Genomic DNA, 14,572 nt, shown 5'->3' with positions numbered 1-14,572 from the left:
TGTCCTGTGCGAAAAAAGTTATTCGTTGTTTACTTGAAATTCAAATGTGACTGCAAGTCCTGTATTTTTTCTGACCTCTCTCTACAGCGAAGCATCCCAAAGGAATCACAGGAAGGGCTCCTCAGGCCCGGGCTTCTCCGTCTGACCAAGAAAGCCCGACTTCAGGTGAGACGGCGCCCTCTGGCGGCCTCCGGTGGAAGCCACGCGTGATGGCGCCGGCCCCGTCCCCCCACTGCAGCCCGCAGGTGCCCGGCAGGTGGCGCGCGCACCCCGCGGAGGGTCCAGGTTTCCCTGGGAAAGGACCCCATAAAGGAACCCCAGTGAGTACGGAGAGTCGCACACGGGTACCCCAACCTGGACCCCCGGTTCGAAGTGTCCCCGATGCAAAATGGGTCAAGCAGGGTGGCATAATGAATGCCCTGGGTCTCCTGGGCCCCTTCCGTGAAAAAAATATTAATGAACAGTATTTCACGGCTGCTTTAGTATAAAAGACAAATTAATTTAGGCTGGAATCGTTACTGTATATTCCTCTTAACTATTCTTGCTTTTTTTCTTCTTTATTTTAACTTTTTTTTTGGCCACACCTGAAGCATATGGAAGTTCCTGGACCAGAGCTGCAGCTGCAGCAAAGCTGGACACAACCCACTGGGCTGCAGTGGGAACTCTCTCTTCTTACTTCAAAAGTTAAAATGACATTTCCATAGCCTCTGGCTCACAAGGACAAAGCAACCTGGAGGCCAGGTGTGGGTGACATGCGAAGGTTGGGGATTCAGGGGTTTGAACACACTCTCCGGGCCTTTTTTATTTTGAGGTTGGGATGGTGAAACATTCAACTTACCCTCAACATTAGTGTGGAGAGACACCAAAAATACAGTGGGATGGGGGAGGAAGGAAGGCAACACGTGCATTCATTAATTCCAGCAGCGTTTATGGAGCACCTATGATGTGCCCAGCCCAGCCTCAGGACTGCAGAAGCAGCCAGCTTCCATCAAGGCTGGGTAGGTTAAATAAATACAGCTGTCTTGAAATAGAAGTTCCTCAATGAAGATAAAACAGGGCAATATGAAGGGGGCACACTTGACTACACTTGAAGCTGAGCTGAAGTTCCAGGTTGAATGAGAAAGCACAGCAGGGCAATCAGGGGAAGGGCACGCCAGGCAGGGGAATGGCCAGTGCAAAGGCCCTGAGGCAGAAGTTTGTGGGAAGTCAGGCAATACGGGATCTAGGTGAACTTTTTTTTTTGTTTTATGGCCACACCCAAGGCATAGGGAGATTCTGGAGCCAGGCAGGGATTAAATCCAGAATCCATTTACAACCTAGGCCACAGCTGTGGCAACACCAGATCCTTTTACCTACTGCATGGGGCCAGGAATCGAACCTGCACCTCCTCAGTGACCCAACTGCTGTAGTTGGATTCTTAACACACTGTGCCACAGTGGGAACACATGAGTGAACTTTTGTTTTTGTTTGTTTCTTCTTTGTTTTGGGCTGTGCCCTCAGCATTCAGAAGTTCCCCGGTCAGGGATCAAACCGAACCTGAGCCACAGCAGTGACAATACAGGATCTTTAACCAGAGGGCCACCTAGAAGCTCCCTGGGTGAAAGCTTATAGGGCTGGGGTCGCTATACCCCTTTCCCAGCTTGAGAAGCGGAGACCAGAGTGGAGTCTGCACTAACCTAAAATCACAGGTGGATCTTGCTGCCCATCCCTGCTTGAATGAGCAAATCTAATATCAATTCCCAGGTCCTTCTCTGGGCTAAAAATAGGACCCCCTTCACTGTATCCTGCAGCCCCTCATCCTCCTGGGCCAGGTGCCTCTGGGCAAATTGTACCCAGCGACTTAGGCACTTACCTCTAGGAAATGGGGGACAAGGCAGCACACCTGTGACCTTTGGGTTACTTCCCTCCTTGTCCACCTCCCTTTGAACAGAGGGTACCAAAATCCTCCAAACTACCATAGAAGGAAAAAAACTGACCCATTTTAGAGAGGTGGAAACTGAGGCTCAGGCATGTGGTGGGGGGGCTGGGACAGGGGCTGCATCTGTTTTCTGCTCCGCAGCATATGGAGATTCCCAAGCTAGGGGTCTAATCGGAGCTGTAGCCTGTAGCCAAGGGCCTACACCAGAGCCACAGCAATGAGGGATAGGAGCCGCATCTGCAGCCTAAAACCACAGCTCACAGCAATGCTGGACCCTCAACCTATTGAGCAAGGACAGGGATCAAACCCTCGACCTCATAGTTCCTAGTCAGATTTGTTAACCACTGCACCACGACGGGAACTCCTGATCTGTTTGACTCTTAGGTGGAGTGGGACTTCCCTGTACTTTGGAGCTGACCTGGGGCCTGGCCCTTAAAGGGTGGCTCTTCTCTGCTAACTCCCCTGAGTCTCCCAATTCTGCCTGATCCTGGGCTGGTTGTCTCCACCCTCTCTGGTACGTGTGTGAGGGGGCAGCTGGGCTTGGCTGTTTAATAGCCTAATGGTGGAAGACTCCCAGTCACCTGCTACCATTCGGCACAAGGCACAAACAGCCTTGTGGTTCCAGAAAGGTTGGGTTCCAGAAAGGGGCAGGCAGAGCTCTGGTGTGGTGGGGGCGCTCCCCTGCACTATCCCCTGACTTAGGAGTCCCCCAGAGAGCAGGCCTGCAATGGGGGCGGGTGATGTGTTAGGGAGGACCCCAGAAGATGGTCAAGCTGTGCATCATAGAGGAGAGGGCTGCCCACCCCCCACACAAGATTAGGGACTCCAGTCCCTCCCCTTGGGGGCCCTTGAGAAGTGCCAGCCCTCTGGGTGGCCCCCTCCAGCCCTCTATACTTCTATTGTGGTGTTATCTGGGCTGCAGCCTGGGCCCCTGAGATTAACTCCCAAGGGTGGCCCCAGGGGCTCACAGCCTGGTACCTGAGTGCACACCCCTGCGCCCACCTTCCCAGTAACCTACTCTGGGCCTCAGTTTCCCGCTCTCTGAATTGGAGATATTAAAAGAGTCTCCACTACACGATAATGTGAACCTCATGTGGGCACATGGCCTAATAACCAAGAGCTCAGAAGTGTAAGTTATTATTATTGAACTACTATTACCAAGAAGATAACCTTGTCTCTCCTGCTGGACGGCGTGGGTAGTCAGGTTCCCAAGAGGAGGTGACCATCGAGGGTAAGGGTCTTCAGGAGTTAGCGATGTGCTCTCCCAGGGATCCAGGACGCACTTTCCCACCCCAACGCCTTTGCCAGCACGGTTTGCCCCCGCCCCCCACCGCGGGGCCTGGCAGACGCGCCATCTCCCAGACCCCTCCCCACCGCGCAGAGCCCCCAGCGCAGGGCCCCTCCTTCAGATCCAGCCATCCAGCCCTGCCCTCTTTTCCGGTCACCGCGGCTCCTTTCTTTACCAGGTCTCTAATCCCCATTTTCCAGATAGAGAAACAGAGGCACCACTAGCGGGGTGGGGGGGGCGGTGAAGCTGCTTTCTTAAGTTGCTTAGTCTAAGGGGCAGAGGTGAAACTCTGAGCCCGGCAGATCTATCCCGGGTGCTCGGTAAGATGGGGGGGGTTCCCCAACTGGGCTCGGGTCTCCTAAGCCCGTAGAGGCGGAGGCTCAATTTCCTAACCTCCCCTCCTGCTGGGGCGCTCCCAGCCCCGCCCGCGCCCTTGGCGTCCTGTGCGCTTCGGGCCGCAGCGCGCACTTTGCCCACCGTCCCTAGATAGGGGGCGGGGCTTCCAGCGTCCCTGTTCCCCTTCCCTTTTATTATTTATTATCACTTAAAGGGGCAGCGACCAGAAATTTTCCGTCCACTCTCTCCCCCTCCCCAACACCTCTTGGGCTCGTCGAGCTTCGTGCGACCGAGCGCCGGGGGCGAGGGGGCGTCCGGGAAGGGGGAGGGGGCCTCGCGAGACCCCTCCCCGCGTCCCGGGCCCCGGCGCTGATTCACCGGCGAGGTATTTGCATCTGAGAGCGATTTGTCACCCGGTGATTTGTCTGCGGGGCGGTGAGCGCGCCGGTGGGGGGGAGGGGAGGGGCGGGGGAGGCCGCGCGCGGGGAGACTTTTACCAATCGGGTCGGTGGGGGGTGTAGACGCGGACTCGGCCGACTACTCGGTGAGTCGGCGCGCGGCACAAACCCGGCGGTGGCCGGGAGCCAGCAGCGCGCAGCTCGCGGCCCGGGCCGGAGGCCAGGCGCGGCCGGGGCAGGGCCGGACGCCAGGCGTGGGGCATGCGCCCCCCGAGCGGGCCCCGCGCGGTGAGGTTGGGGCGGGGGGTGGACTGGCCTTTTAAATCGCGGGTTTCGTCTCGGGTGGGCACCGCTCGCCTTGGAAGCCAATAAGTGGGGGTGGTCCCCAAAGTTGTTTAGGAACGTGGGTGGGGGTCCAGGGCCGGGAAGGCGATCCCAGTGGGTAGGAGTTCGGGTGGTTTTCCCTGAGCCCCCCTTGGAGACTTCACCCCTACCATATTGCACGGAGCGGGCGCAGGGGTGACCAAGGGTCTAGAGTGTGCGCCGCACCCCCCCACCCCCCCAGTCCCAGCGGAAGAAAATGGTCTCTTTGCGCGCGCGGGGGGCTATGGTCTGGGTTACTTCATTTATCCTTCTTGGAATCGGTTGTTTTATTCCGGGCCCCCGAGGGAAGCGGGAGCGCCGGGTGGGGAGGGCAGTTCCCTGGCGACCCTCCCCAGGTTGGATGGTGTATTTATAAAGTGTCGGCTCTGGGGCAGAAATGGGACCCTGAAGGGGACACCATGGTGCCCGTGGCTGGGGATGTGCTCGACCCGGGCCTTGACTCTTTGGCAGGGATCTCCAGGAAGAGCCCCCCCCTCCCCGCAACTCCGTCCAGTACCCCCCAGACACAAAAGCGGGCGCAGGAAGCACAGGGAGCGCGCGTTGGTCAATTCCAACGTTCCGCGGACCCCGGGAGGCGGGTTTGTCAATAATCTTCCGTTTTTAGTCGCCGGCCCGGAGGGGCTGCCCCCCCACCATGCAAATCAGCCGCTTTCCAAGAAGCCTTTGAAATCGGACTGGGGTTTCTGTCGTCTTATTTCTTCTCCCTCTTCAGTGTTTCTTTTCTCACTTCCTCCGGGCTGCCCCCTCCGGACTCTCCTAGCCCCCTCCCCAGCTTTCTGCCCCGCCCTCCCCCTCCTCTTCCCTTCGTGGAGTGAGGGCCCCCTTTCGCCACCCGCGGGCCCCAGCCTTGCACAACTCTTTAAATAACCGTGTTTTGCAAGCCCTGCGCGGAGCGGGTGACCTCTCTCTCCGGGAGGCATTGGGGGGGAGGGTGTGGCCCCATCCCTCCCTGGCTTCCTTCAGCCAGGTCCCAACGACCACCCAGTACCCCCCATCCCTCCCGGTCCCTGCCAGGCAATGCCTCTCTCCTGGGGTTGTCATAAAGTGGGGGTAGGGCTGGAGGACAAAGGGCTCTTGGGGGGAGGGGTCTGAAGGGGGTGGGCGTCACCAGTTTAGGGTTAATGGCATTCGTGTGGGGCCCAGGCCCAGGCCCAGGCCCAGGCCCAGGCCCAGGCCCAGGGGGGTTTGGCATTTGGGGTTCCCACCTGCCCCCGCCACCATCCCCAACGTGGACAGCCTTGCTCCCCTCCCCCACCCGAAGACCCGGAAGGGTCATTAAACCCAGCAGGCCTGGGTTGGGGGGGGCTGGGGGGGAGTGGCTTCCTCTGGCTTCTTCCTTCTGCCCCCCAAAGAGGGGGGGCGTTGCCCAGAGCGTTTCCGTGGGGAGGGGGGGCTCATCTAGAAGTTGTCAAAGGTGGGGGAGGGGCAGCAGACCAGACTAGACAGTGGGTGAGAAATGTCCCCTCAGCAATTCTTGGGGCTGGTGGAGGGGTGACTGCCTGTCCCTGGGGCGTGGGGGCTGGGTGCTTTTCTGCTGCCTCTAAGTACAGGCTGTCTGGTCACTCTCCAGCACTGTGGCATCTGAGAGGGTCTTTGTGCCCTGGGACCCTGCCCTGCTGGGTACTGAGGCCTTTGGGGATGTGTCTCTCCTCACTTAAACATAGGGGCCACCCACCTGCCCCCCCCTTCACCTGTCTTGCTGGAGGCCAAGGGACTGGGGAAAGGACCTCTCCCATGACTGGGGAGGCTGAGGATCTACATACAAGACTTCCCTGGGTGGGGTCAGGCTTCTCTTAGGAGGTCACAAAAGGGGCTGGCAGGGTGGGCAACCTAGTGTCCCGGCAAGTGCCCGGTGGCCCACCCGTGTGGAGGCCCCCTTTGCCCCAGGAGCTACTGGGGATTCATTTGCTGGTTGGGGTAGCTGCTGGATCCTCCTGCCCCCACACTGTCCCCGTGGTGTACCATCTGGGGTGTTATTGCCGGGCTTGTTGGTTTCTGCCTAGTCTGTTTTATTGGCGGCCTGGGCGGGTGGGGGTGTGGCCTGGGTATGGGTGGGGGGGCTGGGGTGGGACCTGTGTCTTGTCTTTAGTGGTACTGGACTGTGCCAGAATTTGTGACGTCTGTGCCCAGAGCCCATCCAAGGCCCTGGCAATGAAGGTTGGCAGTGGTCTGAAGGGACCCCAGGGTAGGGGCAGAGCCTGTTGTATTTTGGGACCTTGGCCCTAGCTGGGGTCTCCAAAGGCAGGGGGACTCCCTGCAGAGAACACATGGGGGCCATGTGGGATGCTGTGACATCACCTGGACCTGGGTTTGAATCCCAGCCTTGCTTGGAACCTGCTGTGTGTCCTATAGCAGGGCAGCTCTGAGCCTCACTTCCTCATCCATAAAATGGGGACCATCCAGAGCCTCTTTCCTAACACCATCATGGTGCCTGCTGTGTACCTGCCTTTACCATCACTGACTCGCTTCATTTCTGTGGGTCACAGTGACGTTTAGGGCACCATTTTGCAGATGGGAAAACCGAGGTCTAAACAGATTGAGGTTTAGGGATGGGGTGAGAACATGAGCAGGGAAGCTTTAGCTCAGAGCCCTTATACAGCAAGTGCTCAATCTGGGTCAGACATTGTGCCTATGAGAAAGGAGGTTGCCTGGATCCCCCTGGGCCAGGCTGCACCAGCACAGCCATGAGCAGCATCTAGAACTTGGAATCAGAACTCAGGACCCACCTGGACTCTGGTGTCCAGTGGCCGGCTATAGCCAATCAAAGGCCAGGAACGCCCTGTCTCCCTGCTCCGTTTATGAAGCCACAATGCAAGTTCTTTCTTGGGTGGTTTTGTTGGTTTTGTCGTTGACTGTGCGTTTCTCTGGGGCCTGGACGGGTGGGGGCCACTTCAGGACTTCCCCCACTGTCCTCATTTCCCAGCCCTCTGGAGGGTGGATGGGGGTGGGGTGGGGAATGGAGAGAACATGCTCCTCCCCTTCCAGGGAGGCCTCCAGGTTTGTACTCTGATGGGTGTGGATGGAAGGGATTTTCCCAGAGGCCTTTGAGGTCTGACCTCAGTGGGGGAGGATTGGACTAACAGCCTCTTTTGTCACTTCCAGGTTTCTGCAAACACGTGAATGAGCCACCCACCAGCCGCCCCTGGTGTGAGAAGGAGGCATCGCCCCCCTGCCACTGGCATGCCCCACCAGCCCTCAGCCTGAGCCCGGCGGCCCCCGCCCCTGCCCCCCTGCCACCCTGCACTGCCCCGGCTCCCCCGCGGCCCCCACACTGCAGTGCGGCCGGGCCCCCTCCCCACAGGGGCCGCCCCCGCCGCCCACTCCTGGTGCCCGGGGCGGCCCGGCCCGCAGGGCCATGAAGCTGCAGGCTGTGATGGAGACGCTCCTGCAGCGGCAGCAGCGGGCACGCCAGGAACTGGAGGCCCGGCAGCCACCGCCACCGCCTGAGCCCCCGGCTGGCCCCCCAGCCCGTGCCAGGGCTGCCCCAGACGAGGACAGGGAGCCTGAGAACGCCCGGATGCAACGGGCGCAGATGGCTGCTCTGGCTGCCATGCGGGCTGCTGCTGCAGGCCTCGGGCATACGCCCAGCCCTGGCGGCTCGGAGGATGGGCCCCCTGGCTCAGAGGACGAGGACCCAGCCCAGGAGGAGGCACCAGTCTCTCCTGGCCGAGGCAGGGATGCTGTGGGCCTCCCCGAAGGCGACAGCCACTTCGAGGATGCAGGCTCAGACGATGACCTGTGAGTTGGGGTCTGTGGGCTCCATATACTGTTTTTGAGCACTTTTGGTGTGCTGGCCATGCTGGGCCCTGGAGACATAGCCATAGAGGAAGGACACAACCCCTGTCCTAGCCACCAGGAGTGTGCTGTCCTTTAGAACTGTCTTGGGGGCAATGGATGCTTCTGCATCTGCACCACCCAGGGTGGGAGCTACCAGTCCCCAAAGGTGGACAAACACTTGAAATGTGGCCAGTGCAGCCAGGGATCTGTAGCTTTATTTCTTTGTAACTTAAACAGAAGTAGGCCGCACATGGTCAGTGGCCTCCATCACTTGGCGAGGCTATAGCAGATTTAGTGGTAGGGACAGATGAAGTGCAACCTGCACATATTGGGTATTGATTGGCTCATGGACGCATCCCACTGGGGTCTGATGCAGGCCCCTGGCTGGGCACTGGCAAGACCCAGGTGGAATCCTTCTAGGAAAACATTTAACAAGCAAAGAAGCAGGGTGATTTGTAGGCTGTGTTCAGGGCTGCCAAGAAAATAAAGCAGCACAGCAGAAACGAACCTGACTAGGAACCATGAGGTTGTGGGTTCGATCCCTGGCCTTGCTCAGTGGGTTAAGTGGGTTGCCGTGAGCTGTGGTGTGGGTTGCAGACGCGGCTCAGATACGGTTGCTGTGGCTCTGGTGTAGGCTCACAGCAACAGCTCTGATTAGACCCCTAGCCTGGAAACCTCCATAAGCTGCGAGTGTGGCCCTAAAAGAACAAAAGACAAAAAAAAAAAAAAAAAGAAAGAAAGGAACGAGATCTTGGGGAGGGTGTAACTGGGGCTGGAATCAACTTTGGGGAATGGTGGGTGAAGGTTTCCCTGCAGAGCTGACAGCCCCTATAAGGGGGAGGGGGAGAGGGGAACATTATGCCTGGCAGAGGGAACAGCCTTCACAAAGGCCTTGAGGTAGGAACTGGGTTGGCATTTTCAAGGCCCAGCAAGGAAGCCTGTGCCGTGGAGGGCAGGGAAGGCGAGGTTAGCAGGCGGGCAGAGGCTGGGGTTTATGCCGAAGGGGCAGCTCTAGTTGCTCCGGGCTGCTTGGGAATCAGAGGAGCATGGCCCACACCCTAAGCAGGTCGTGCTTCCAGGTGCTTTTGGCAGCCTGTGCAGGTGAGGGCAGCTCGCCCACGTTCAGACAGGGAAGCTGAGGCTGGGAGGGGGTGCGGGCCTTGCCCCAGGACTTGGGATGAGCTGGTGCCTTCTCTGCTGACCTGTGTGCCCTGTGTCCACCTAGGAAGCCGAAATGGGAGGAGGAGGAGGAGGAGGATCTGGAGGAAGACCTGGGGGACGAGGAGGAGGAGGAGGAGGAGGATGAGGACTATGAGGACGAGGAGGGGCTCGGGCCTCCGGGCTCCGCCGGCCTAGGCCCCACAACCCTGTTCCCTCGCAAGGCCCAGCCACTCCAGGCATTCCGAGGAGACGGTGGGTCCCGGGCTCTGGGAGGCCAGGAGCGCCCAGGGGCTGGCCCAGCCCACCCTGGAGGGGCTGCCCACGTGGCTCCCCAGCTACAGCCGCCTGACCACGGGGACTGGACCTACGAGGAGCAGTTCAAGCAGGTGGGCCGTGCGCCATGCGACGTGATGGGGCTGCGGGTGGGGTGCTGGGTCCTTCTGTCGACCAGCCCTCGACGGCCACTGGGCACTCGCCTGTGTGTGCGGGGTGCTGGGCATTCCATGGAAGCCACAGCGGAGATTGTGTCACTCGGGTGGTACAGGCCAGGCGTCAAAAGAATGGACGTGGGGACACAATCCTGGAGGGGAAAGTTAGGGTGTCTGCACAGAAGGATAAGCAGAGAGGCAGCGAGGAGAGGTTCTAAGTGGAAAGAATGGCTGCTGGGGGTGGGGGAAGGGGGTGCAGCCCGCAGGGGGCAGAGGCGGGGGCTGAGGGACTCGACGCCCGAGGCCTCGTCAGTGACCTAGAGTCTGGTCTGTGGAGGTTGGGTCTAGCGGCGGTGGCCCCGTTGGCGTGGACAGCAAGCACTCCCTGGGCTCCGGAGGGGTGGGGAGGAAGCAGGCTGTCCTGGTGCCTTCCCCGCGGGCGGCCAGGGCAGAGGAAGTGGCCGGGCGGGGGATCCTTTGAAGTTGGGCCTCGCTGGGCTGGGCAGATGGAAAGCAGATGGCGGCCGGGGCGGCCGGCTGGGCGTACATTCCACCCTGAGGCCAGCTGGGCCCTGCCCCGACCTCCGACAGTGGACGCTGGTGACCTGGCCTCCCTGGCCCCGCACCCAAGCCTCCCTGGGCTCCATGGGGCTGTGGACACACCGGGCGCTCGGGAGCCGGGACATAGCCATGGGAGGCCTGGGGCAGTACCCACTGTGCGGGCCTCCAGAATCAGCAGAGGCCCTTCTGCAGGAAGCGTGAGGCCCAGCCACTTTGGGGGCTCCTGCCCTCCGCCTCCCTTGGGACAAAGGGTGCTGGCACCCCGGCCACCCTCAGGAAACTCAGGTAAAGCGCAGAGCTAGATGTTGGACACACACGTGAGAGGCAAAAGCCAGGGGCTGTGACAGAAGTGACGGGGAGACAGGGACATTGCCCCAGGGTGGGCATGGCCGGCAGCAGGAGGCTGGCCCAAGGAATGGGAGGGATACTTAGTCCCCTGCCCAGGCATCTCAGGCTGGGTGGGGCAGCCTGGCTTCCCTCTGGGTCCTGGCACGCTGATGGCACAGTGCCAGAGGGAGGAAGGACAGCCAGCAGACGTCATCTCCTTGGGGCGTGGCCGGCTGCTCCCCACATGTGGCTCTGGCTGCCCTCTCCAGCCTAGGGGACTGTGCTCCTCCTTGTGGACAGAGGGCCCATCCTGCCCTCTGCCTTGGTTTCCCTCCCATTCCGCAGGCAGGGGCCACCTGTGGTTGGGCTCCTGTTCATCTCGTCCTCTAAATGGAAAACAGGCAAAGCCTTGAGGGGGCTGGTTCCCCTCACCACCCCGAACTGGACTCCTGACATTCCCTGGGGTCAAGGGAACACAACTGGAACTTTGTGTGTGAGTTACATTTAAGGATTCGCTGGGAGTTCCCTTCGTGGCTCAGTGATTAACACACCCGGCTAGGATCCATGAGGACGCAGGTTCGATCCCTGGCCTCATTCAGTGGGTTAAGGATCTAGCGTTGCCATGAGCTGTGGTATAGGTCGCAGATGTGGCTCGGATCCCACGTTTCTGTGACTGTGGCATAGGCTGGCTCCGATTTGACTCCTAGCCTGAGAACTTCATATGCCAAGCGTGAGGCTCTTAAAAAAAAGGATTTGCTGAATATTTGCCATATGCCCTGAGTCTGACCCTCAAGGAGCTCCAGGCCACAGCCCCTGTGGGGTTGGGTGGGGGGGTTTGGAGTGGCCAGGCCAGGCAAGGTCCAGGTCAGATGTCTTGACCACAGAGCCCCCTAAGCATGTCAGGAACAAAGGCCCTCCTGGGGTCATTGTCCTGCTTGTCTGGGATGCACTGATGATGTCTTAAGGACACCCAGGTGGGGAAACTGAGGCCAGACACAGGGAACCTGTGTCTTGCTGTCAGTAGTCTCACAGCCATCAGTCTCGTATTTACAAAGCACCTGCTAGAAGCCCAGCTGTCCTGTTGGGTTGTGGAGAAGGTCAGTAAACAGATGGGGAGGAAGCCAAGGCGGTGAGGGTGATGGCCTGGCATCAGGCTGGAGATGCTGGGTACATGGGGCAGGCCTCCTGGGACAGAGATTTGCTCCAGCTTTGTAGAAGGGCGCTCACACACAGGGCTGTGGTGCAGCTGGCAGAGGAATCGGCCCGTGCAAAGTCCCTGAGGTAGGAAGTGGCTTGGCTTGTGTGTATGGGCCAGACGCCAGTGGGCTGGGTCCCACAGTGGGTGGGATTGGATTCTGAGAGAGTGGGAGCTCCAGGAGATTGTGGGTGGGTGGGTGGGCTGGGGGCTGCCCTGCTGCCGGGATCTCATTCCTGCCTGCCTGTTCGTGGCAGGTCCAACTGGCCAGGCACCTGTGCAGCCAGTGTCAACAGTGGCCTGGGCTCAGCCAGCCCAGCAGATGTTGGGGTAAGGGGGAGGCGGGGGCTGTGTTGACTCTGGCGCCTGCCCCACCCCCTTCCTGGCACGTGGCAGCCGGGCCGGCCAGCCGCCTGCTTGGCACCATCTCTGCCTCTTCCTCTCCAGTCTTGGCAGGGCCTGGGCCTGACTTCCGCCCGAAAACCCTCGACAGCCGTGAAATTCTGCTGTCGGCTATGGGGTCTGGGGGGCAGCCAGGCTGGGGAGGGGCCAGAGCAGCAGGCTCATGGCCACGGAATCTTTCCTTGAAAGCCTAGAGCTGTACTGCTGTGGGGCCCCAGGGACATGCGCTGTCAGAGGCCAGCACTGGCTAGGATCGCAGTGTATCACGGGTGGTGACTAGGATCTCAGCCTGCTGCCATCAGACGTGGCATCCTGGTGCTGTCCTGTTGGCTTTCCGTCTCCAGCAGGGCTGCTCCTGGGGTCTCTAAAAAGTGTCATTGTGGGCTCTGTGAACCGGCAGACTCTTAACACAGCTTTTCAGCCACTTAAGGGTTTGACTCCTTACTCTCAACAACTCGAATGTTGGGATTTTTAAAGCTTAACTGGTGTAAAATTCACCCAATACAAATGTGATTCAGTGGTTTTTAGTATATTTGCAAGGTTGTGCAGCCATCACCACAGTTAAATTTTAGGACATTTTCGTTATCTCAAATATAAACCCATTTAAATGTAGCCTTTAGTTGTTATCCCCACCCGCAGCCCCTGACAACCAGGAACCCACTCTCTTGTCTGTGGATGCTCCTGTTCTGGACATTTTCCATCCATGGCATCCCACCCTGTGTGTCGTTCTGTGTCTGCTTCTCTCACTGAGCAGCGCAGTCTCCAGGTCTGTCCATGTGGTAGCAAGTGTCAGTGCTTCTCTTCTTTTCACGGCTGAGTGATGCTCCCATGTATGGAGGGACCACATTATCCATCACCCACTGATGGGCATTTGCGTTCTTTCTCCCTTGGCTTCTATGAACACGCACGTAGGAGTGTTTGCATGAAGTGTGCTTTCAGTTCTCGTGGGCATGTACCTAGGAGTAAGGTTGCTGCATCATATGGTAACTGCATTTAACTTTCTGAGGCACTGCTGCTGTTCACGGTGGCTGCTCCCTTTTGCATCCCCACCAGCCGCACAAGGGTTCCAGCTTCTCCACGTCCCTGCCGCCAGGGTTATGACTTTGATTCCAGCTGTCCTGGTGGGGGTGTTGGTGCTATCTCGCTGCGGTTTGGGTTTGCATTAAATGTTGGGATGGTTTTTTCCCTGCTTTCCAAGGTCACGTCCACTCTTCCACAGCTTGTAAATGAGCTCAGAGGTGCAGAGATGACCATTCTAGCTGGTATGTGTCGCCTCACTATGCACAGGCAGCAGACGGAGCGTCTCCCAGGTGTCTCATGTACCCTTACTGGATCCCACAGTCGTGGCGGGGGCACTGCAACTGCCCCGTTGTGCAGACAGGGAAACAGGCACAGAGCATTCGAGCAGCTTGCCCATGGTCACATGGGGGAGGTGTCGGAGCTGGGATTTGACCCCAGGGTCTCCTGGGATGGATGGTGAGGATCAGGGGTAACCCCCACTGGCTGCAGGTTTGGGGGGAGCCTGGGAGCCTCTGAGCCTGTTTCTTTGTCTGAAATAGGACTGGTTGGTCCAGGGCCCCACAGCGGGGTGCAGGATTCAGTGCCTGAACACGCAAAGACCCCCAGGCAGGAAAAGTCACCAGAGGCCTCAGGCTCCAGGCCCCAAGAGGCTGCCACGTCCTAGTTTTGAGCCCCATCCAGTCCCCTTCCCCTCCCCCTCCCTGGACCTCCCAGAGCCTGTGGCATTCCTGTCCTTGTTGTTCTTCCAATGTGTGGCCCTGAAATGGGCTCATGCAACTTGGGGTGAAGCTGTGGGCCTCACATGAACCCTCAGCAAGAGACTGGGGTCACATTTCATTTTTTTCACATCCTTACAGCTCACACAGACTTTTTTAAATTGTGGAAAATACACATATATATGTTTTTAAAGCCCCCTTTTGATCCCAGAAGTATCATTTGACATCATGGAGAAAAAAAGGGAAGGATTCCAGTGAGGCCTAAGGCCTGCCAGCCATCGCCCTGACCCGGTTGGCTTCAGCCACGGTTTTTCCTGGCCTTTCTCTGTCCATTTACACAGAAATGTGATCTTTTGGGGGTGGGGGTGTTGCTGCGAGGGTCCACCAAACACCGACCTGGGCAGGCTGCTCCTCTCATTTTCCTCTTGTCATCGTTACCCTGAGTCTGTCTGCTTTATCCGTGTTCCAGGGAGCCTGGTTCTTTTAAACTGTTGGAGTTTCCCCTGTGGGGCCGACACCAACACATTGGTCTGTGTTCCTGTCCCTCTGTTGTAAACACTGCAGTGAACATTTCTGGGCTCATGAGAGTTGCCTATGGTTGTGTGGGGTGGGGGTGGGAAGCAGGAATTGCTGGGGCTCCATGAGGAAGTAGCAGCTGTTT

General features: G+C 58.7%; 1 protein-coding gene across 3 annotated transcripts in view; it reads left to right on the top strand.

Annotated features, from left to right (window-relative positions):
* The first annotated feature begins 3,735 nt into the window (after positions 1-3,735).
* The window catches only part of ARID3A (AT-rich interaction domain 3A), a 33,693-nt gene continuing 22,856 nt past the window's right edge, over positions 3,736-14,572 (top strand). Inside the window, exons 1-3 of one of the 3 annotated variants that reach the window (XM_005661364.4) lie at positions 3,736-3,927; positions 7,427-8,062; positions 9,327-9,648. In XM_005661364.4, the coding sequence (XP_005661421.2) occupies positions 7,680-8,062; positions 9,327-9,648 (705 nt within the window). In that variant the 5' untranslated portion in view covers positions 3,736-3,927; positions 7,427-7,679. The other 2 variants (XM_005661365.4, XM_005661366.4) reach the window with 2 other exon arrangements.

The sequence above is a fragment of the Sus scrofa genome, chromosome 2 (assembly GCF_054392235.1).
Source record: "Sus scrofa isolate SSC_HxYL_T2T_F1_AM1 chromosome 2, Sscrofa_HxYL_maternal_Yorkshire_Landrace_v2.0, whole genome shotgun sequence".
NCBI lineage: Eukaryota > Metazoa > Chordata > Mammalia > Artiodactyla > Suidae > Sus > Sus scrofa.
The sequence above is the reverse complement of the archived record's forward strand: the minus strand, read 5'-3'. Positions and strand labels throughout refer to the sequence as shown.